At 32.4% G+C, this 25927-nt stretch overlaps 1 protein-coding gene across 1 annotated transcript in view; it reads left to right on the top strand.

Moving 5' to 3' along the window:
* centrocortin (cerebellar degeneration-related protein 2-like) overlaps positions 1-25927 on the top strand; it is a 397006-nt gene that overhangs the window by 109355 nt on the left and 261724 nt on the right. Inside the window, exon 2 of the mRNA XM_089595595.1 lies at positions 3130-3242. Coding sequence (XP_089451721.1) covers positions 3130-3242 — 113 coding nt within the window. The remainder of the gene's footprint in view (positions 1-3129; positions 3243-25927) is intronic.

Below are 25927 nucleotides of genomic sequence, written 5' to 3'. Positions count from 1 at the left end.
GTCAACTCTGCATCCCTATCCTGCTCATTTTAAAAAATCTCTTTTACCTCTACTGTTATTGAGTTAACCCCTTCCTAGCAGACCTTCAAAATGCCCCTTCCACCTGTCAAACTATATACTCCCCTCTTCGTTTTCTCTTTTCTTATTATATCTATTCAAGAAATCCCACACCTCCCTTTCATTTTTAATATAAACTAAAGTGTCCCTTTCACGTTCTTGGTAATCCCGTTCGTTCAGCATACACAGCTCATACCATTCTTTTCTAAATTGTATGAACTGAGTTTTTTCTACTTCTCGTCTTTTCCATTTTCCCAATGTCTTATTAACTGCCCTCTTCTTCACTGTACTCCTTTATCCCACCAAGGCCTGTCCCTGAGTTTCTCTTTAAACTTTTTTACCCCTCCGTCCCCTTTGTCATTGGCCCCTGTATCTTTTCTTCACCTGTCTGGCTTTTATATATTTTTATGTTCTTATTAGTCCACGAGTAAATTATTTTCTTTCTACTACGCTCAACCTCATCTTCATTACTTCTTGCTACCATCACGCCTTCCGTTATTCTAACCTCCAGTGGTAAATGGCCAGACGCACATCTCACATCCACCCTGAAATTTTTAACTATACCCATTGCTGCTAGATTCACTGAAACATAATCAATCGCCGAGCATCCACATACTCTAATGTATGTGAGATCCCCTTTTTCGTCCCATTCTTCCATACCATTTATAATCATCCACCCTTTATCGTTTATTAATTCCACCGTCCTATGCCCTTCGTTGCTCACAACTTTACTACAGCTATTTCTTCTTACACCGGTTTTCGTGTAATCATCCCCGCTGCCACAACTCAACTCGCCTATTCCATCATTAAAATCACCCCTAGTTATTAACTTTCCTTTGTCTAAAATCTCTATACGTTCTAATATTTCCAGTCTCCTATTTAAATTTTCTGAGTTGTAAACTGACACAATATTCAAGCTTTCTTTCTTGTTTACTATTTTAGTTTTTATGATACCCTTGTCTAATATTTCAATCAGATTGCTACCTTTCTCTAGCCCTTTCTTTTTTGTTTTTTCTTACCCCATGAACCGCCACCCAAGTCATATTTCTATTGAGTTTACCCTTCACTTTTTCCCAATCTTTCTCCTCTAACCAGTTTTACGACAGACTCATGAAATCGAATTTTTTAACATGTTCCCAAAAATATCTGTTTTTTTGTACAACCCCTCCACGTTCCAAAAAATAATATTTTTTTCAACATCACACTCGTTATCGCTCCATTAATCCTTGCATTCACTCCACTTCTGGTTTAGCTGAAAAATGGCCGAATGTTTTCCTCCTGGTGATCATCATAACAATCATTTTTATTTTTATCGAACACCACTGTTATATTTACCCGTTTCATTCTTAAATACTCGCTTGTTTCTTCTCTTGCATTCGTGCGTTCGCTTGAACGCAGTATACCGCTATTAATTGACAACGTTTGACCCTCCTTACATTTCAGCCACTGCTCCCTGTACCTAACTTTACCCTGACCCACTTTTACGCCTACCTTAGTCTCTCTTTTTTTCACCCACTTTGCTAGTCTTTCTTGCTTTTTCCTTTCCTCAAATGTAAGATCGTTATCAATAAAAATATCAGAGCCCCTCAGTTTCGACTTACTATTCATAATTTGTATCTTATCCTCCCTTTCTTCTTGTCTTATCAAAGTAACCGTTCTATTTATCCTTGCATTTACTACATTTGCTCTTATTCCCAGTTTTAAAGCTAAAAAAGTTTCTATCTACCCGTTCAATTTTCCTCTTTCAGCATCGTCTAGCTTTGCCCCCTTTATAACAAAATTATTTATCCTATCGCATTTTTCCCTCTTTTGTATTAATTTTTTCATTTTAAATACCTCTCTTTCTGAAAGACTCGCTACCTCGCTACGCTCCTCTCTTTCGACTTTTCACTTCTTGAGTTCCTCTCTAATCTCCACAATCCAATCCTTGGCTTCATTCTCAGTCTCACTCTTCTTCAGTATTTTATTTTCCTTATCTGTGTTTCTTCCTAAGTTATATCCAGAATTGTTGGGAACTTTATTTTTCTCACCGTGCCATCCAATGTAGATTGTTTAAGATCACTCAGCTTCCCTTGTCCCATCTTTTCATCGTTATTATTGTTGCGCTCTTCATCTTTTTGGCTGTTTTCAAGCTATCTGTTTCTGGCTTTGCTAGCCACTTTGCCACACTTCCTATTTTCCACTTCCTCACTTTTCGTTGCTTGTATCACCAGAACTTTTCACCTCTCTTTTATTTCTTTATACTTTGTTAACACTTTTTTAATTTATTTGTTTATTCTGCTTACTTTTTTTTTGTGCAAATTCTTTTTCTACACATGGGTATGCATCACACATCTGACCACGGTGACACCTTATGCGCAAGTCCCGGCCTTCAGATTATAATCAATACCATTAACAAGAAAACAATACTTCTATGTACGTTTATTTTTTCTCCACATCCCATTATGCAGTTATTTAATGACTTTCACGTCAAATTGTTGTTAAATCATTCAACACGTCGCAAAAAGACGTCATTTACGTTGGTTGTTTTTTGAAAAAGGATACTTTGAAAGCATTTAATAGGCTACAATGTGCTACCATTTGCATAGTAACAGAAAAATATGGAAATTGGAATAGTTTTTGAATTCCGAAATTTTTTTTTCTTAATAGAGAAAAAATATGTTTTTTCATAGGTATCGAAAAATACTTGAACCCCCAGGATTTAAGTGTTACCATACTGGTGGTAGCGCCTTAAAGGCGAATAAATGCTTTTAAACTATATGGTGTAAAACTATAACCTGTCTCAATGACGTCCTTTGAGACGTGAACTACGTCTTATGCGACATTGGAAATACCGTCGATTTAACGTCTTTTGTTACGTCAAAAATGGCGTTATCAATAAAGCCATAGCACGAGATAGAGTAATAAGTCGCAGCAGCAATGCTGGAAATAATATATAGCTAAAGTTTCATAATTAAAATATTTTCTATATTTTTAAAAGGATATCAAATGTATTTTAGCATCAAATTTTGTATTTTGTTCTATTGTTAAGTATATTTGTGAATAAAAACCTTTTATTTACTATGTTTACAGACTTGCAGTTGGCTGCCAAGCTTGGTAAGACACTGCTGGGACGTAATAATGAGTTAGAAAACTCAATAAATAATTACCAAATTACATCTGATGATCAAGTGCTGGAGATAAAGGTAACAAAATCACTTTCGCAAATAGCTTTTTTTTATTTTTATATATTGTTGGTTACTTGATTAATCAACAGTTACGCAAAGTATAAGATTTCTTGGCCTACCCCAAGGACAGTGATTAAGCAAGTTTGTGATACAGTACAATTAATGTTTTAGGTCAGGTATCAACGTATATAATACACTCAATATTTACGCAACCGCCTCATCTAAATAGTTAAAAAAAAAAACAAATTACATATTTATGTATATCTTGTCAAGCTACCCCAAATCCTTCCCTAAAGAATTTTCATAGGTGGTATAAGAGGTAAGATACATAAGGTTTTACGAGCACGTCCGATTTGAAGCGTAAAAGTTCAGTTTAGCAGCGGAGCCATATCCGAGCGCTGGTCTCTCCCCCCACTCCATTGCTGTATGCCTGTTGGCGCGCTCGTTTATCGCACGGTAAACTTGACGTTTGTTTTCTCATACTAAAAATAGTAATATAGAACTGAAATGTTTTTTTCATTAAAATACAATTATTAAACTTGAACCTCACCAAATTTTAAGAATCAACAACGTGAAATACGTTGCCATGAATTTTTAAGAGAAAAAGTTTTCTCGGCTCCAGAAGATCTTAGAGTGACATTTTTTTTTTTTTTTTAATTCGTAAAAAAATATCAGCTTTTAATTTGTGTAGAAGTGAAACCTTAATGTTTGCAATTAAAAAAATTATATGGTTTCTTGTGTCTGTCGTAAACCAATATGGTCAAAGAAATCGTTATAAAATTAGTAAGAATTAAGTTTTTTTTTTTTAATTCTAATAGGATACTACATTTGAACAGTTTTTTTGATTTTTTATCCAAGTTTGACTAAAATTTGACAGTACCAAAAACTTTGGCACGTTATGCAACTTAGCTCTTTCAAAAATGCCGATCGTCAATTAATTAAAAAGTTCAAAACCGATTGCTTTGAAATTTAGATTACTTATTTTTTCAACTTTGAACGCAATTTATCAATAAACAAAACAACGTAGCAACTTGAAACTATTGTCATTTTGTAGATAATTATGTAAGTAACAAAAAACTTCGACGGCATACATGGCAAAAAACGACTGGAGAGGAGATATTCTGCAAAAAGTAAAAAAAAGTCATTTTTTTCCAGAAATTGTTGAATTAAAAAATATTGCCACACTGACTTTAACAGTGGATAGCAAAATTCATAATCAGCGAATTTTTTACTATTTGTCAAAAAATAAAAATGCGTTAAAACGAAAAAGTTGATTATCGAGGGAAGAAGAGCCTTGTTGACTGAGCTGTAGAGGAAAATAAAAAATAGCCCCTCCACAATCACTAACGTTATGTTCTAGGATTTACCTAGAGGTTTGGTTAGGTTACCTCAGCAGCTTAGATTATTTGAACTCCCCATTTTTCAACTTAATCTTAGTTATTAAAAAAGGTTAATACAGCAATATATTTACAGCAAAAATTACAACACTTGATGAGAAAAAATTGAAAAACTGCGGTAAATAACAAAATTACGTTTTATGTGCGCTAGTTTAAAGATATTGAACGAAGTTGAAGAACAGTTATTTTACTAATATAATTAAACTGAAAATGCGGTTGTTTGAGTCACGCGAGTAAATTACACAAGACATTTTCTCTTTCTATTTAAAATGATTTACTCGAGAAAATGTCTGCTTGGTTGGTGTACACAGTGACCATACTGTGGTTCACTGGACGAGCGATCGGTGCGGATGATTGGTGGTCACGCAGGACCATCGTACGCACGCTATTGGTTACAAAATACTAAAGTTAATTACTAGCGCGCGAATATATAAATTCTATATAGTTAATGTTTTGTAATACTAATTTGATGTTGAACACAAGAGTTGATTAAAACTTTAGAAAACAGGTGACAGACGTAAAAAGAGCGATTTTTCCTCTTTATGGAGCGTTTTTATAGCGTCAAAGTTAGTACAAGAGGCCTTTGGTTGAATTAGGTCAACCAATGAGCGATGTTTTTGCAGACTGCGTTAACAGTTGCATGATGATGTTACATATTATGATTTTTTGTATTAGGAAATAACAATACAACAGTACCAATCGCATTTTCTGACAAGTGCGATTGAGTTTTTTTTTATCAGTGATGATGAAAGCTTCCATCAGCAATAGAAAAACACCAAATACAAGTTCAACTGTGACAGTAAAATTACAAATTTCGAAATTAATCCTTCTGAGGATTTAATAATTAAATTTGAATGTAATGAATTAATGTGTGAATTACAAATTTTAAATTAGTATATATTATCAGAGTTTAACAATTAATGAGCAAGTAACTATTCATTCATACATACAATACGATTTATTCTTTCATACATACATGCATTCTTACAACGAAGCTGGCCGTATTCTATGTCAGCATATTATGAAGCATTTACCCTAAAGCTAATACACACACGTGCACACATAAACGACGTACGAGCTCCTCTTGTCATATGAGCTTGCTTTATATTCGCAATACGTCTCATCTGAATTTGACGGACGGATAGCTTTTGGTTATAATATAATTCGTATCAACTTGGGATGTAACATTAAAACATTAGCTCTACAAGTTTTCAGAGTGAGAAAACAGAAAATTCGTAAATTACAAGCAAACGAAGACGTTGGCATAAGCAAATTCCATGGTGGCGAGTTTGGGGAGATAATATTTAATTGTTCGAGCTGTTCTTATCCATCAATTAAATTTTTCTTAATTAGAATAGTTGTCCATTAAAATGGCTTGGGCTTTTATTATTAATATTTATTATATGAATTTCCTAATCGTTTATATTTTCGGAAAGCATATTTAGTCCTCTTATCATCTCTTATTATACGATTTTAAAATCACGTATGCGATTTTTTACTTTGTTAAAACTGTATCATTAGCCTTACTGTCAGCGTGTGCGCGCTGCTCAGCCCTCTAATGACGATTCGATGGTGGCTGCCGAGAGGAAAACAAGTGCAGAAAAGCCTTGTCAACTGACCTTTTCGTTTTGTTAATCTCACTCAGTGCTAATTATCTTAAATATGAACAAACAACATTTTGCAATTAACATTTTATTTCTTTATGCCGGATATCAAAGACACAGTGGTGCATGGACAACTTCTAATCTACTGTCCATGTGAATAAACGGTATTTTACAGTCGATACACTTCTTTGTTAATAAATTTGATGAATTCACAATATTTTAATAAATACAATAAAAATTATGCTTAAAAGTAAAGTAAATGCTCACAAAATTAATGACACAAATGTATTCCTCATCAATAAGAGAAGATATAAAATTTCTTAATTTTCGTGTAATTTTTAGGCATTGTAATATTATATAGTGGAAACACAAAATAGTATGCATTCTTATACTTTTTTCTCATTCAATTAATCAGACATTATTCAAAATTGACCACTAAAAATTTTGGCACCTCTAATCTATAAAATAAAGGAGAAAAATCCACATCATGCTGTAGCACTTAAATTTGTTACTTGCAAATGCTGATCTTAAAATTCGACAAAACATAAGATTGTATTAGTTAAGGTGGATGGTTTTTTAAAAGAAACGATATAGATCGAAAAAAAGTCGTTTTGATTCAAAAAAGGTGCAAAGCAAGATTGAGCAGTAAAATGATCTTTCTTTCAGTATTTTGAATTAATGTACCTAAAGTCCAACGGATAAATTTTTCAGAAAAACGTATTCTTTACGTCTAAAAAGATTCTGCATACGTAGTATGTATGATTATAAGTCTGTGAAATGAAATGAACTTGGGTGTCGTAAAATATATTTTGTTACTTTGTAAATAACAAAAAAACTACAAAAATCACTGGTTTCTTAATAACGTTTTAAATTAATAATTCTAATCATAGACGCAGCAAATTTAAATGAATTTTAGATTCTGCTCTGTAGTATCACTCATTTTTTTAAATTGATTTTTTCTGTATGGGTCTCACAAGACAAGTTAAATAAAAGTGCTTCATTGCAAAATAAAATATCCGGAAAAATTAAAATGGTGACGCTTCGAGAACTTTTTCATAAGGAAAGTTCCACTTTAACCTTATTTTTTAAATGTATACATATACATATATATTTATATATATATTTTTGTACATTCTCCAGATGATTGTTTTTAATGAAAATTCCTGACGCTTCGTTTTGCAACACAATCAATTAAAATCTTCAGAAATTTAAATTCAACACTTACGGTTTTATGAAAGAAAAATTTGCATAAGGATACGCTGACATTATTGCATTAGCAAAATTAACCGACATGAATTTTTAGGATAGTGGAACGAGATCAGTAATTTGTATCAATAAAGACAAACAATACCAAACTTGGATTCTTGAAATCGTGCACACTCGCAAAATTGTTATTGTCTTAGCTTCCTGTGATCGCACAGAAAGCTATAATTCATCGATTTGGGGTATCTTTGCTAAATGAATAAAATATTTTACCATATTCTTATATACAAATGGTTTTCAAATCATAAAGTCGTTTATGAAAGTATACTGTACACACGAATATTCCTTTATTCAATAAAAAAATGTTGTGTGCAGGTAGCGATGTCATTCAGTATTACAATTATAACTAGGAAGGTTTAAACCATGGATCAATAAAATACATCTGTGTTCACGTAAGATATGTTGAATTATAAATTTAAAAAATCAGTAATATCGCATATAATGTATTGTATACAAATCAAGTTTATACGGTTCATAGTTTTATGTGTATTATGCTATTCTTTATTTCCATACATAAATAAAAAAAATTATTTTGGCTTTTAAAAGCCACACAGCTTGAAAAATTTGTTTTCAAAAATCAGATCGATGTCGGGATTTTCTACTAAAAAATTTCTGAAGCCATTCCATTAAATTTTTTTTAAAAATCATAACACCAATACAATAAAAATACGATTTCTGAAGTTAAAAGTCAGCCTGGATACGATATATGCTTGAAGCTGTAGAAAGTTTCAGAAACAGCTTTTTGAATGAACATTAGTTAATTTGCAAAAACTATGCAAGCAAACCAATTAAAAAGAACCTTTAAAATCATTTATTTATTTAAACGTGTCTGGTCTTATTTTATGTGTAATTATAATACCTACGACTTATTTTATAGACGTATAATCAAAACTGATACCATGCTAGTGAAATCTAGTATTATTAGTATGGTAGAGTTAGCTAAAAATCGTGATAATATTTCGAAAATTCTGACTAGCTCAAAAAAAAGAGTAAAAGTCTCAATGCATTATAACAAATTGACACAGAATTTAACAAGTAGAAATGTCACCAAGACCCCTCAACAAAATGGTAAAAACGGCTAAAACATGTTTTTCACATCTAGAAGGAATCCGAAGAATCGTATATAAGAAAGTGTTCAGAAAAAAAGATTTGCAATTTAAATACAAACAAAATAAGCCCTGAAGAATTAATAAACTCCAAGGGCTTACTGTTCAGTCTTTTATTTAGTTGACAACGTTTCGACTGCACTTAGGCAGTCCTTTTCAAGTCTCTGAGTTAAAATAATTATAATGAAAATAAATATTACAACAGCTACCATAAACTACAAGTGTAAACAATTAAATAAAATAATTGAACTTACAAATTATGTAGAGCAACGTCCACTTAATATTAAATAATATCTATATCTGCTCTCATACAACCGACTGGTTTTTAAGCTGTCTGAATATAATCGAAAGTAGGACTAGGTACATGTAAGTAACGACACACATGAATATCGAAAGATTGTATACATGTATAAAACGGCGCGAATTCAAACACACGATAAAACTCTATTTGTATTTAGTAATTATTTTAAACAATGTTTAATGTATTTGTAATTATTTTAAACAATGTTTGATATGATATTTAAGTACTGTACTTAAATTACTTGTGACAGTAATCTTATTTACAGTATTTAACTTAGTGATATATACCATTTCTGATATTTAACGTCTGTAATAACAAATTTCTTGGTCGAGTACTTGTACTGAATCGAAGTCGAAAGTGTGGCCATAATCTCTCATATGTGTATACACTACAGACGAATCTTTTTCGTTTATACAATCGCGTTCATGTTCTTTCGTTCGAGTATCAACAGTTCTACTAGTTTGTCCCACATAATGTTTATCAAAATTTTTACACTTGAAACCATAAACGGAACACACTTTGTCGATGGTGTCAACGCTATCTTTTCCTAAATTATTTAAAAAATTAAATTTACAAACAGATCTAAAAATTACTTTTATATTGAACTTATTAAAACCTTTTCCAAAAATTTTATCACAGTCTTTTATGTATGGTAACACTACAAAATCTTTAGGTAAAAGATTCACATTATCACATTTGGTCTCGCCGAAGATTGGAATTTAATTTTTTTCAAACGAACTTTTGTGTATTTAGTAATAAATTCTATCGGATAGTTGTTAGCCTGTAAAATAATAGAAACTTTTTTAAATTTTGTTCGTGAAAAGATTCATCAGATAATTTAATGGCACGGTCAACCAAGGAAAAGATGATACGATATTTTTTGAGGTACAGGTAAATGTGAAAAATAATTCAAATATGAGTTTGCGTGTGTATCTTCTTGAAAACCAATTCGTTTTAATGTTACCTGAGCTATCCCAATGTAAAGTTGTAACTAGAAAGTTAATAGAATTATTCTTGGGTTCTTGTATTGTTAAATTAATGTGATCATCAAATGAGTTTAGAAGTTGTAAAATATCCTTGGTATTGTTTTTTGGAACACAAGCTATAATATCGTCTACGTAAATTTTGAAATATGCAATTGGAATAGGGCTTGTAAAAAGTAAATCATTAATTGAATCGTGCATGACTAGTTCTGCCAATATAGGACTGCAAGGCGATTCCATGGCAGAACCAAAAATCTGTCTGTAATATTTATTGTTAAAGACAAAAAAATTGTTATTTAGTATAAATTCAATGATCTTCAAGAATACAGTCAATGATAAATTAGTTTTAAGAGTTAAAATATGCCAACGCCTTTCTATTGCCGTTTTTTCGCAAATCGCAAAAAATTGCCATTTTGAGCAATTTTTTTGAAATTTAATAATTTTCATTCCATACAATATTTAGAGCAAAAATTTTAACACAAGACATATGTCATAGAACTTATCATAGACACGAAATTTAAGCTTAATTTGTTCTAAACTTTTTGCAAACCGCAGTAAAAACAGAAAAAAGGTCCTTTTGAAAAATGGCTGTGAAAAAGTTGTTAGCTGACATAAGTTCATTTTTCAAACATATTTCGCTCCATCTATATGTACTCTATAACTACTTAAAACACCATTCGTTTTGACCAACTAAAAGTATCTTGAAAATTGATTGCAAAGAAGCACTTTTTCGTTTTGAACGCGCTCGATCAAAACATGCATGTGAAAAAAGGGCGTGGCCTCCAGTAGTGGCCCACCCCGCGCCGACCCGCTGATTCCACTATCTGCAGAGAAATAAGCCGTTTTTTGCAATTGATGTTTTAAATACTTCTAATTGGTGAAAATAAATGGCATTTTAGGTACTTCTAGAATACATATGTACGAAAAGAAATGTGTTTAAAAAATATACTGACTTAGTCGCCAGGGCCACCCACTCACCACCTATGTGTGGGGGTGAATTGCCGCACGCATTTCATATCCTTTTTACTGATATCATACCTGAATCCATGTGCACAGTATAAGTATCTTCTATGAAACACCTTGTCAGTTAAGCTGACACTCTCTGCACCAACGGAGCATCGGGTCCACTCACCCCTGTGTAGCCTTTCCCTGGAGAGGACTCCATAATATTCCAGGACGTCCACTCCTCGCCAGTTAAGCCGGCGCTCTTTGCCAAAGCATTGGATCCAGGCTAATTAGCATCCCCGGAGAAGCCCCATGTTCCAGGGACCACTCCTCGCCGGTAAGACCGGTGATCCATGCCCGACGCCTGGCATCGGATCCACTAATCCCTACCTATTCATGCATTACGTACTCACGAAGTTCAACTATCGTGAGTGCTGAACTAAATTTTAGTTCAATACTGGCACAAGCACTAAGTGCTTTACGATGCAGGGATTCGGAGATCCAGTATCGGCGGCTGGACAGGGTGAGAAAGTGGGCCCGCCGTCGTCGTCATCATGCAACCACAGCTCTACATTGGTGGGTGACTTGGCCTCTGTAGAGTGTAATGCCACAAGAAATGTCTCATACGTGTGTGACAAAAGTTTTGATGTATTTTGCTGCGTATGTGGCGAGTTTAAGGTTTCTAAATACCAGAGGCCTCTTTCTAATAAATTAAAGTTGCTCTACAAAGAGTGCTACGATTTGGAAATTTCTAATCAGAATGAGAACTGGATGCCACATACAGTTTGCGGTTCGTGTTATACGATGCTGACACGATGGGGTAAGACTAGAAAAAAAGAGATTTTGAGATTCACGAAGCCAATGTTATGGTCTGCCCATCATGCCGTGAAAACTGTTATTCCTCTATGAAAAATACCACAGGTTTTACCACAGCTAAGAAGACTAAAGTTTTGTACACTAATGTTTCTTCAGTTGTGAGATCTAAAAAAATAGTAGCCTCAAACAAAACAACAGCTCCAGAAACTATGGATGTTGACCAATTTTGCGAAGAGGAAGCATTGCAAACTGATGAGTTTTTCGAAGAAGAACGTGAGGAAGATAACGAGGAAAACGACCACTCACCAGTCTCTAAAAAAAGTGCTCCTCGAACTTTCACCCAAGAAGAATTGAATGATTTGATACGAGATCTTGGTTTAACAAAAGATGGAGCTGAATACCTGGCAGCAGCACTGAAGAAGAAGGTGAAAGGATTAGTTGACGAGTTGAAACCAAATATTTACGAGGACGAAGAGTGGAGACTTTTTATTGATTTTTCAAAACGAAGTCTCAAAGCAGTTCTGCTTCACAACGGAAATTCGTACGATCCTATTCCAATAGCTCATTCCACGAAACTAAAAGAGACCTATGAGAATTTACAGATAGTATTGGAGAAAATAGACTACGTGAAACATCAATGAAAAGTTTGCAGTGATCTCAAAGTTTCAACTCTAATGCTAGGTCAACAATCTGAATTCACAAAAAATCCCTGCATCTTATGTTTATGGGATAGCAGAGACAGGAAAAATCATTATATTCAAAAAGACTGGCCAAAGAAAACTGAATTTCATCCAGGATCGAGGAACATCGTACGTGAACCATTGATTAAACCTTCCAAATTTTTGCTACCACCTCTTCATATCAAGCTGGGTCTCATGAAGCAATTCGTCAAAGCTCTCAACAAAGATGGTGATTGCTTTCAATATTAAGGTGAGAAGTTTCCCACGATATGTGATGCAAAATTGAAGGAGGGTATTCTCGATGGTCCTCAAATTCGTTCACTATTTCATGATGACAATTTTGTTACAAAGATAAATAATATAGAAAAAGCAGCATGGCAAAGTTTTAAGAGCATATCTCAGAACTTTTTAGGGAATGAGAAGAGTGAGAATTACCAGAATATAGTTGAAGAGTTGTTAGACAATTTCAAACAATTGGATTGTTCGATGAGTCTCAAAGGACATTTTTTACATTCTCACCTTGACTATTTCCCAGAAAACCTTGGAGATTACAGCGAAGAGCAAGAAGAAAGATTCCATCAAGATATAAGTGAAATGGAAAATCGATATCAAGGAAGATGGGATATCAACATGATGGCTGATTTCTGTTGGACGTTAAAGAGAGAAACAACTCAAGAGAGGAATAAGAGAAAGAGAAACCCGCTTTATAGGTCGTTCGAAGAGAAAAAAGTTTGCTACAAGAGGAAGAAAGTGTGAGAGCAATAGAAACGAAAACATTTTTCACATGTGTAGACCTATTTTGCTTTATTTTACATCCATGATATTGAAACTCGACACTTGTTACTCCTTATATTGGCTGGTTTTTTCACATAATTTTTCGACGTACAAGAACATATTTCGAAAAGATTTGAAAAAACTTGTTTTTAGTTTTTTAATGCTCACAAACGCAATTTCCTTCTGTTTATACGATTTCCTCACAATTTTAAAAATTTTGGAGCTAAACGAATCTCTAACCTCAACTCAGTAAAAAATGAAACATGAGAAGTGGACGAAATCTGCATGAAATTTTTTTCTAATACTTAGCTAGAGCATAAAAATTCGATTTTTTCCGATTTACTGTGATTTTCTGTTACTTTTTGCGGATTTTCTAATTTTTTTTGCAAATTTATTGAAATTTTGAGGGTGTATGGGTCAAGCGGACGTTGAATCCGGATTCAGCACGTCAAAATATGTTAGAATTAACCTCGACACATGTTGACAAAAATGTTGTCGAATGTTTTAAGAGCTAGAAATATGATTTCTTACGATTTTCGGCCATTTTCTGCTGTTTTTTGCGATTTACTCGAAATTTCGAGGGTGTACGGATCAAGTGGACCTTGGATTCGGATTCAGCACGTCAAAATTCATAAAGATAAGTGGATCTAGTCAAAAGAACAGTCCACTTTTTTTTTGTGCGCCGGTGTTATTAGCATTATTTTAATGCCAAAAAAACATCAGGTTTAAAAAAAATCGATCAGTATTTTATGCATAAAGAGCATATAATACTAATATTTCATGCGTAATGACGCGCCTTATTCGATTTAATCTACTTAATCATATTTATGCTTTTTAAATTTTTTATTTTTTTAAATTTATTATTTAGAAAAAAAAATTTTTTTTAGGAGGAAGAGACTTGTAGTAAGCGACTTCCGTTTTGTAGAAATCTGTCGTTTATAAAACTCCAGCCCCCTAAGCACGCGACATAAAAAACTTCGTTTTAACAAAATAATTAAATAAATAATTTGTCATTATTTAAAGGTTTTATCAGTGAATGCATATGAAAATAAAAATAAGTTACAAACCACATGATGAGTACAAGAAACCGAATTCCTAAAGTTGGCAGCACTCGTAGCAGAGTGGGTAAGGTACTTGACTTGTATGCAGGAGGTCGAGGGTTTAAATCTCCTAATTGGAATGTGTTTTTTTTTTTTTATAGAATTGTAGAAGAAAAAAATTCAAAGTTAAATAAAAATTATTGTGGGACATTAAGATTAAAAGTCGTTCAAAATTTAACTGCTTGGGAGTGTGAAGGGGAATAATGGACTGAGGTGTGTAGGAGACTAGTGCAGCACGGTAAGAAGATATAGGGCGAGGGAAAGTGTGTAGGAAACTGATGGTGAGGGTGACGAGATAAGAGGGGAAGTACAGTGAATTGGGAGGAATAGACTTTTGGTTAGCGACTTCTGTTTCACACAAATCTGTCGTTTTTAAAATTCCAGCCCCCTCATCCCCCAGTACGTGACATGAAGAACTTTCTTCTAAAAAATGTCTTTGTAAGTGTAAAAAGTCTTCTTAAAAGAGATAGTTTCAAAATCGTCATCATTACTGTCATTATCACAGTTATCATTATCATCATCATGATTATTCCTATTATCCTTATCATAATTGTGAATGTCATTATTATGTTAATGATTATAATTTTTAATTATTATCATCGCTAGTACAATAATCATCATTATCATTATTGTCATTATAATCAACATAATTATAATTATTCTCATGTAGCCCCATCATTTCTCTCACAGATTAGTTTACGAAAATTTAATCTCATAATAGTATTAGTTGCTGAGAATTTTAAAAATAGACGATTCAAAGTGCATTGTAGTTGTAAACTAGGTAATGAGATGTTTATTAACGTCTGGCATGTTGCTTTTCTAATTTTTGTTTAAAGTTATTTGTGTATGTTTATATCTGTAAGCCTGTAAGTACTGTAGGCTTAAGAAAACTAAATGCTTTAATTTTTTCATGCTATTACTATTCAGAAAAACACATACTACTCGAAAAAGGGTAAGAAGGATACAAATTTGGATGTAATTTAAAAAAAGTATACACATATGTATGTTAACCACCTGTGATTTTACCACTTTTAAGTCAATACCATGAACGTATTCAGCTGTTGTTATAACGTAATGGAAAGTTTGAATAGTTAACTGAGTTATGTACGAATTTGTTCGTTTTGCATCATTCAAGCAAATACATTGCAAGAAAAAAAAAAAATTTATAAATTGAAGTGACAAGGTCATATTTGACATACTATTTTTTTTACTTTAGATGTTCAAAGTAAGAAGTCAGTTATATATTTATGATAGGAATACAGCTATTAAGAAAATATTAACATTAAACAAAAAGCTTATTCAAAATCGTGGTGAAATTTTTAAATGAAATTGAAAGAAAAATCTTACAGCAAAAAATTATAAAAATTTATTATACATCACTAACATACATTCATTACCAAACAACAAAATGTATTTTGTACGTACAAACGATGGAGAAGAAGATAAAAAAAATTAATGCCTGCTACATGCAGCCCAATCATCGTATCAAACACTGAAACGTTTAAAAATTTTCACGTTTGTAAGTCTCAAGAAGGTATGCCAAACAATATACTTAATAACACATACTTTAATAAGTTAGCATAATTTGTAGATACAATGGTATACCTCTCGAGGTTTCCATTGCAATATCTGGGTTGAACTACTTACAAAAATTGTGAGTGTGATGAACATATTTTGATTCAGGCTTATATTAGTGTATACATCATATTATTAACTATAAAAAGCCAAACAAAATTTGATTTTTTCAAATAAATTTATGAAGCATATATCATCAAATACGAGAAATTCAGGTCTTACAAATGTTACTGTTTTGAATAATAAATTAAAAAACTTTCATGTTAAATTGGAGTATTAGAGGTTTGTTGCTCCACTAATATGAATTCCAAAATAATTCTACTAACATAATGTATTTAAAGCATTACTTAGATTCTAGAAAATATTAATGAGCTATTTAATAACTTATTTAGCAGAAAATCATTTTTGGTAAAAAAAATTACATTTTACCAAAATGATTATAATTATTTATTACAAAGAAATTATTTTTTCTATTGCTATGTAATTCCAATGAATAATTACTTATGGATGCAAGATCAAAGGTGTTAAAAAAACTTTTACAACCGCTTAAAACTAGTTGCAAATTATATTGGTCAGTACGTTATGGGTAAATCGTTTTTATTTTTGCTCTACTGTTTCTGCAATACTTAAAATACATTAAGGTGGATTTTTAACGTCACATAACAATAGCAGAATTAATTTTTAACTACGAACAAAAAATTCTGATTTCTTGGTTTTTTCTAATTTGCAACTTCGTTGTTGATTATAACGCAACTTTTTCTTTGTAAATCGTAGATATTAAAGTAAGCTACAACTTTTTAGTTTGAAATTCTCCAGTACAACTTACAGTTTTTCCAATAGTTAATGAATGATACGAAAACAAGTTGAACTTTTGCGAGCGATTTGTCAAAAACTAACGACGCTCGACTAGGAAGGTGTTACTCTTTTTTGTATACTTTGTGAAACACTTTGAATTGGTCAAAACACAAACCAAATATAAGCTGATTGTGGTGTGTTTAAGACAACTCCACTAGTCTTGTAATGAGTAGTCTCGTGCTTAACATCTCCTACTAAGAATAGTACAACGCCTACCATTTTTAAAAACTCTAGGAAATAATTTCATTCATTATATTAATAAGGTATCCAACTGTGTGGTGAGGTAAAGTATCCAGCCAATATTTTTATACTATTGATCTTGATGCACCCCAACTATTGTGTACTTGAGTGACATAACTACATCTAATACCTCATAAGCACTACAGAATTTTTACAAAATTGTTGATGTACAACTTGGTTCTTCCTTTAAGCTGATTTTTATCTTTTATTTTTCAGTACTTATGGCAGTTTAAATCTTCACATTACTAAGTATTTATTAATAGCTTTGGCTACGAAAAATTTATCTGTTATGTGATTGTAATTAGGTTGTCAGTGTTCTCTCTTTTAGTATTTTTATTAGTAATCTTGTTTTAAATCAAAGGTTCCTTTTTTTTATCACATTTTGTTAATACTTTATATTGCTATTTTAAAGTATACTTATAGTTTTTGTAGGCATAGCCAGTTACTATGAAACACAATCACTATTCTTACTCGTGCTAGCTTCCAGTGTTATGTCTATCATATAATGATTAATTATCCATACTCATCAAAATGCCGCTTCATTTGACTTTCTGTATTAAAGAGTTTCTTATAGCTAATCACTTAGTTTCTAGTCTTACTATTACATTTACGATTATTACTTAGTTATTTATTTCATTAACTCATAAGCCTTAAAATTAAAACTTATTCTTATTTAAATATAGTTTAATAGGTTACAGTGGAATTTCTAGAAAATAGCGTGTAGAGAGATTTGTACGATGCGAAAGTGAGACGTATCATTTTCTTTTCCACATGCTGTCTTCTCATAAAAGGCCATTCTAAATCAATATGTTTTAAATAATGTTTATTATTTATGATCTTTCAAGTGTCCGGTATAAATGACTTATTGACTCAAATATCAAGTACTGGAGTAAATAGTTACTATTTAATTTGTAAGTCTACATTATCTTTCTATTGTAGATTTGTTGTAAATGTTTTCAAACAATCTGCTTTTCAGATTTAGCTCCCTGGATGAGTCTTGTTAACAGTTTTAGTCAATAATGGTCTAGCATTTTTACCTTATTTGTAGAAATTATAACTTATGTATTAAATTGTGACAAAGCTGTTCCAGTACAAATGATATTATTAAAGATGTTCTAGAAACGGACAGTAAAGATCTATCGAAGTTTCACACTGTCTTTAGATCAACACAGTTAGAAATAAGTTCCAATAATATTAATAATGTTATTCAATTTTACTACAGTACATTACCATTCAACCAACTTTGTCATAATTTAATGCTTTGGTTGTGTCTATGCACGTTATATAAGGTTGTTAGATCATGAGTGGATGGAACTGTGGATATGATTGTTTTTCAGAGCTTACTCTAAAAGTCAGAATTATCATAAGTATTTATAACAAATCTTCAATAAAAAAAAAATATGTTAACTCACGCATTCATTCGTAAGAAATTACTACAATACCTGTCGTTTTTATCAACAAGTCATTTGTTATCTAGACTTGAAAAATCATTTTGTTTTAAATACTGTAGTATCATTAAATATAGTAGTAGTACCTTATGATCATATAATATTTTTACATGGTAGTAGTACACAAATGGCATACAGTGAATGATCGCGTACTCGTACAATCAGCTTTGGACAAGTTTTGTTAGCCTCCCAGCTGAAAAAAAACTTAGTGAGTAACTGATGATGCTTAGTAGTAATGTCTGCCACTGTATGTTACCAGCTTGAGCATAATGTCCACACGAAAAAAAATAAACACAGTCTACCTTATTTATATTTTTATCTACGTAGTACAACTTGGTATGGAGATACTTTGCTGACCACTATATTGTATGGAGACAAACTGCCTGTATATCTAAGTACGTATTGAGTTAACGTGAACATGTGAAGATGACGGTATTAATTTAAATTTTTACTATTTACCCGTATGTCTTCTTAACCTATGCAAAAAAGCACCCTTTGCAGAAGACATTTGATGGAAGTTCTTTGCTATGAACAAACAGACATTGTAGCTGAGCCTTGTAAAAAATAATTCATTGTCTTAATTAAGCCATCTGTAAATGTGTTAACTGTAATAATCATTGAAAATTAAATTTTAAAAATGTAAAAAAATTGCCTCTCTTTATAGGTCAGTTAAATTTATAATTAGGTCTTTTAATATCATCAGAATCAATGTATGTTGTTAAGCAGATGGATTTTTCTCCTCTCAGTAAAAAATTATGAGCTATTATTTTATATATAAATTATAGCTGTATTTACAGCTATAATAAGCTACAATAACAGCTATAATTGACTACAATGTAGCTATAATCATGTACAAACAACAACTATGAAAAGTAGCTGTTTACAGCTACAAATTTCTAGCAAATTTTAAATAACAGAATTTATTCAATAATCTTTTTTTGTAAGATATATCAGTCTCATAAAGTGATATTATCCGTATAATAACACTAAAAGTGGGGGGTTCAAGTATTTTGAAACAATAAACGAAGAAACAAAAAAATGTTACTGTTAAAGTTTTTTTCGTTTATTGTTCAAAAATACTTGAACCCCCCACTTTTAGTGTTATTATACGGATGGTATCATTTTATTGGGCTGATATACCTTACAAATAAAAAGATTATTGAATAAATTCTGTTAATTAAAATTCGCTAGAAATTTCTAGCTGTTAACAGCTTTTTTTTATAGTTGTTATTTGTACATGATTATAGCTACTTTGTGGTCAATTATAGCTGTTATTTGAGCTGATTATATCTGTAAATACAGCTATAATTTGTAGTTAAAATGATAGCTAATAATTTTTTACTAAGCTATCATACATTGATTATGAATACTGACTCTAAAATAACTTGTAAGGAAGAAAAGTTATCTTTATTATATGTTAAAAAAGCTAAAATAAAAGAAACAGTTAATATTAGGGTATTCCCTGTGTGTACATTGTGGAAAAAATTTGAACTTTGATATCAAACTCCCTTTAAAATTTGTGTATTAGCTGGACATTAGCGCTAATAGCATAGGTTTGGTATTAAGATGCATTGTTGATAGAACAACAACAATCTCTATGAAGTAAGCTTGGACGTGAATATCTTATATTTTCTAAATACAGATTGAACGTATTTGGAACGACACAAGATTTGGTGTGATATAAGTTACATGCACCAGTTCAGGTCATGACGAGTATACAACCAGTCATCGTTTTTGCATGACAAACAATCTATTACGAGCAACTTAAGCTTTAACATAAAAACCATTTTTGTGAACTTACTACTTTTAGAATAAACGATAATCTGATAAATTCAAGACACGAGATTATAACACCAAATCAAAGCAACTTTCACTACATTAGTTGAACCATTTACTAAAGATATTTCTTAAATCAACTTGTCGAAGATAATGTAATTCTCAATTAACCTACTGCTACTAAAGAGGAGAGATAAATAAAATAACTTTAGTGAGAATAGTAGGTCTAGATGTAAATACAACAGTGACATATATAGCTATTGTACGCAGGCCCAGACACGTCATTTGCGCAATGGCAAGTTTTGGTGCACACCACAGTATAGCATGCGTAATGGCCAATTTTAAAGGAACTTAAAACAAGGAGGTACTATCCTTCTGCTTTAGATTAGGTACAGAGATAAAATAGGATATAAAAAGACAATGGATTTGTGATTTCACTTTAATTTAGCTGGTCTAAGAAGGTCGTATGTGCATTAATGAACTTCTAGGCATGATCGCCAATTGATAGATATTTTTCTCTGTAAAGTCCTCCGCAAGTCCCCACAAAATCTACCGCAAGTCCTTTAAAAGACCTCTGTAAGTTCCCAAAAGTTCTTCAAAAGGTATAAATAAGTTCCTTAGGTGTCCCTCACAAGTTATTTGGCATTCTGAACAGATTCTCTAGAAGTCTTCCGCAAGTCCTCCATGAGTCCCCCTCAGGTCTCCTAGATGTTGTTTACAACTCCCCTAAAAATGCTTTGCAAATTATTTTTAAGTCTATCAGAAGTCCTAATTGAGCCCTTCGTAAGTCCCTCAAAAATTTTCGAAAAGCTTACATAAGGTCCTGTATAAAATTTAAATCAATCCTTCAAATGCCCTGTGCAAGCCCCTCAGAAGTCCTCAGAAAAAATCTTACAATCATCTATTAGTCCACTTAAAATCCCTTATAAATCTTTCAGATGTTCTTCTCAAGTCTATCTGAAATCGTCCAAAAATTCTAAATAGGGCCCCTATAAATTCTTCTAAAGGTTTACTGGGTTCCCCTACAAATTCCCTACAAGATTCTTAGAAATCCTCCATAAGTTCTCTTGGAATCAGAAATCATTTTTCTGAAGTTCTTGATAAAATATTTTTGAGCGTATACTGATTATAAGTATCCTATTGGAATTTATTGAGAAAAAAACAAGAGGTAGGTATATTTATTTGAACTTGATAAAAGTACAAATGTTGTAGATTTTAATGGATAGAAAATTTAAGAAACCGATTAACTAAATATCAAATTAATGATATTATTTTAGTAAAATGTAAGTATTGGTCAACGTTCACTTAAGGACCAAATAGATATGTAGACACACATTTACTGAAATAGCGACGTTTCACTGGTCAAAATTGCTCACCTCGTCAAGCTAATTTTTATCAACTAAACATACTAAAATCATTATACAAAAGTATTAATACATGAAAATATTTAAAGAAAACATCCAAATATAAGGAAAAATAGTTATTAAAAGATTTACGCAGTATGCATGTTTAAGTGGAAAAACACTCGTGTCGATAATATCGTGTATGTAACATTGGGTGAATTATAAGGATCTGAGCTTTCAGTAAGGTCGCGTGCCTCATTTATGGGTCCCGGTCAATGATTTAAACATTTATTATTATGTATTACAATTCACTACAATGGGAAATGAATTGTACTCAGCGAATGAACGTCCTCTTTTCCATTAAGTATATTAATCGTTGGATTAATGTATGCCATTTTAAGTGTTACTCTTTTTTAAATATTTGACTCTTTGTCACAAATTTTAATTGAATTCTAATTGAAATTGTAGGAATAATTAAGAACATGGTCAGAAATCACTGAATCCTATTTAATACATTTTCTTGTGTTCTCTAATGCGATGTGTGAGCGCTCTGTATGTTTCTTCTACATCCTCGAACCAGCAGTCACCGCAAGAGAATTCATATACGACCTCAGTATTATGGTAAACTTTTACTTTGTCTTTACCTAATTGTATAAATTTATTTAGAAGTTTTTCTATTGACGGAGAAACTAAAATGTTTTGTGGCTTAAAACTTTTTTTAACTTAGTTAAGAAAATTATTATTTACAAAAGGGTACGATACGGTAAGTTTTTAGGTCATGTTAGTGTACTAAGATAATTTATTCAACTTAGACATTTTTTATACAAAGGAAATTCTAAATTTCATGTATTTATAGGTAAAAAAAAAAATTAGTTAATCATTCTCAAGCAGTGACTGTCTGTCAATATAAATAAGGCACAAAGGCTCACTATATGCTCAGACATTTTTTCTTTTGTCCACTGTTATGCACACGATATTATCAACAAGAGTGTTTTTCCACGCAAACACGTATATTGCGTCTATCTTATAACAACCATTTTTCTCTATATATATATATAAGTATTTCTTATACAGTGCGTTCTAATTTTTAGCCCGGAAATCTATGTCACGAGATAAAGCTCATCAAAAGCTCTCAAAAAGCTCTTTACAAAACTTGGATTCGATGGATAATTAACGAGATATTGTTGATTTAATAATCGATCAATTCCTCCAATCACAGAGCAGTTAGCCTCATGAGGCGGAGCCTAAGCATTGTGGAGGGGTGACTACGCATAAACTCTTTAACGGGGAGAGTGGTAATAGGTATGCCAGAAGACAAGGTTACTGACTGCAATGTTTGATCAGTTACCGTACCAGCGCAAAATTCCAATAGCAAGGCCAAAGTATTTTAACCGAAGATCTGATTTTTAAGGAATAATTACGCGCGTCCTAGCTTATACAGTGTATATTTTTTACTCAGTAAATTTCACAGGATAAATATTCAATTCAAATTTTTTTTAACATGCATCGCCTAATAAAAAAAACCATAATGTGAAAGGGTCTCATGCGTAAGGCTCGAATACTCAGTAAAACTCATGATCTTTTAACGTTAAACTACTTGGAAATAAAATTTTAATTTTTTGATTACTGGAACAGAAGCTCATTTCACGCATTTACTTGGTCAAATTTTTTTATTTCATCAAACTTTTTAGTCTGATTTACGAAAATAAAAAAAATAAAAATAATAAATAAAATTACGATTAAACGCGTCAAGTGCGTTTATGCAGAAAACCTCCTTAACGTGTAACATTTTACTAAAAAAGGATCAGCATTTAATCCATACAAAGCTCTATCAACCAAAAAATTAAAAGTAATTTTAGAAACGCAAGAAAATCTCACGCGTTGAGCGCGATAACTCAGCGCGAATGATTATGATTGTTTTTCAATCAGCGTTTCGATAGGTCTTGAACCTATTGGTCACTGTAGTACCACATGACAAATGAATGGAGAAAATATTAAAAATATCAAGCATCAAGCTTGTTTATTCATTGCAAAGCTCTTACGTTAATCGCATTATTATCTAAGATGACAACGTAATAATTCTTAATCCCTCCAACGTCCACAACATTAAAAGATAAATTAGGCGGTAAGGTTTAGCATGGTGAGCGTGTTAGATAGGCATGAGCACCAATTTTTATTTTTGTTTACCTTTTTTATATTTATCTACGAAGCAACATCTACTAAATTTTGATACTGCTATAAGATAAAAATAAAATTTTTAGAAAAAAATAGCGCATCTCATGCATTTACTTGGTCTTATATATTTATCTTCTCAAACATTATAGTTTTATTAACTTCAATAAATAAAAATTAACCAATAAAAAAAAGATTAATCACGTCAAGTGCGTTTATGTGGCACACCTCTTTATCGTGTAACATTTTACTAAAAAAGGATCAGCATTTAATCCATACAATGGTTCATCAACCCAAAAATTAAGAGTAATTTCAGAAACGCCAGAAAATCTCACGCGTTGAGCCCGACAGCTCAGCGTGGATGATTATGCTTGTTTTTCAATCAGCGTTTCGATAGGTCTTGAACCTCTTGGTCACTGTAGTACCACATGACGAATGAATGGAGAAAATATTAAGAATACCGTGCATTAAGCTTGTTTATTCATCGCAAAGCTCTTACGTTGATCGCATTATTATCTAAGATGACAACGTAACTATTCTAAATCCCTCCAACGTCCACAACATTAAAAGATAAAGAAGGCGGTATGGTTTAGCATGGTAAGCGTGTTAGATAGGCAGAAGCCCTTATTTTTATTTTTATTTACCTTTTTTTTTAATCTTCTAAGCAACATGTACTGAATTATGATACTGCTTTCAGATAAAAATGAAATTTTTAGAAAAAGAAGCGCACCTAATGCATTAACTTCGTCTTATTTATTTATCTCCTCAAACGTTATAGTTTTATTAACTTCAATAAATAAAAATTAACCAATAAAACCAAGATTAATCGCGTCAAGTGCGTTTATACGGCACACCTCTTTAACGTGTGACATTTTACTGAAGAAGGATGAGCGTATGATCCGTACGAAGCTCCATCAACCAAAAAATTAAAAGTAATTTAAGAAACGCAAGAAAATCTCACGCGTTAAGCGCGATGACTTAGCGCGGATGATTATGCTCGTTTTTCAATTAGCGTTTTAATAGGTCTTGAACCTCTTACCTCTTGGTCACTGTAGTACCACATGACAAATGAATGGAAAACAAATTCAAAATACTGTGCATTGAGCTTGTTTATTCATCGCAAAGCTCTTACGTTGATCGCATTATTATCTGAGATGACAACGTAATTATTCTAAATTCCTTCAACGTCCTTAGCATTAAAAAATAAAGTCGGCGGTAAGGTTCAGCACGGTAAGCGTGTTAGATAAGCGAAAACCTTAATTTTTTTTTTTTACTTTGAAAATAAAAAGATCTTTTATTATCTAAAGAAAAGGAGGTTTTAAATCAATTATTACATCAAATTCGTTATTAAGAAGTTAGATATGGTTGTATTTTGTGGAATCGAATGAAGACCGTGGTTTAGCTAGATTGGTACGACGAAAACTCTGGATTTCTATATCTTATGGTTGAATCTGTCAGATGTCAATTTTTTTTATTCGGTACACGAAGTGCCTGCATTCGAATTATCCTTTTAGCATGCGTTCTTATTTGTTAAGGTCAGTCTGACTTGCTTACAAAAAATAATTTTCTTAAGAATCCGCTAAGCTTATTAGGATATTGTTTTTCGTGAAAAAACGATCGTCCTTTTATTTATTATTTCACGCGAAAAGGTTGCCTTGTTCTGTTGTGTTCGTTTGTGAGTGTCGTGATGAATCGTGCTGTGCAAAACTACGCAATCGAGGACTACACGCAGATGGTTCATTTTTTTTATCTTGCCGGAGGAAATCTTGAAGAAGCTGCTCGCCAATACTGTGCTCATTGGCCTCTTCGTCGTCATCCGAATCCAGAAACGATTGGTGTTTGTCACCGTCGTTTTACGGAAACGGGCAACGTTTTACCATTTTGCGGGGATGCTGGTCGCCCACGTAGGATTTTAGTGCCAGGAATGAAAGAGTTGATTGAGGACATGTTCGAAAATAACCCTTGAACATCAGTTCGTGCTGTCGGACGCCAGCTGAATGTTACCCCTAGCAGAGTCCACGATGTTATAGCGGATACCGGGAAGCACCCGTACCACTATCGGCGCGTGCAAGAGTTGCTGCTTCGTGATCACCAGAGCCGTGTAAATTTTTGTGGCGGTTTTTTGGCCCAAGCACGTGCTGATGCTCATTTCATTAATACGATCTTGTGGACTGATGAGTGTACATTCACTAGAAATGGCATGCTCAATCAACATAATTATCATTTCTGGGCTCATGAAAATCCTCACCTCACGTGGGCGACGAGTTTCCAGTATCGATGGAGCAGAAATGTTTGAAGTGGAATCAAAGGAAATATCGTCGTAAG

The sequence above is a fragment of the Copidosoma floridanum genome, unplaced genomic scaffold (genome assembly GCF_036245765.1).
Source record: "Copidosoma floridanum isolate Cflo_tuat_1 unplaced genomic scaffold, Cflo_Japanese_pri ptg000026l, whole genome shotgun sequence".
NCBI classification, from domain to species: domain Eukaryota; kingdom Metazoa; phylum Arthropoda; class Insecta; order Hymenoptera; family Encyrtidae; genus Copidosoma; species Copidosoma floridanum.
The sequence above is the reverse complement of the archived record's forward strand: the minus strand, read 5'-3'. Positions and strand labels throughout refer to the sequence as shown.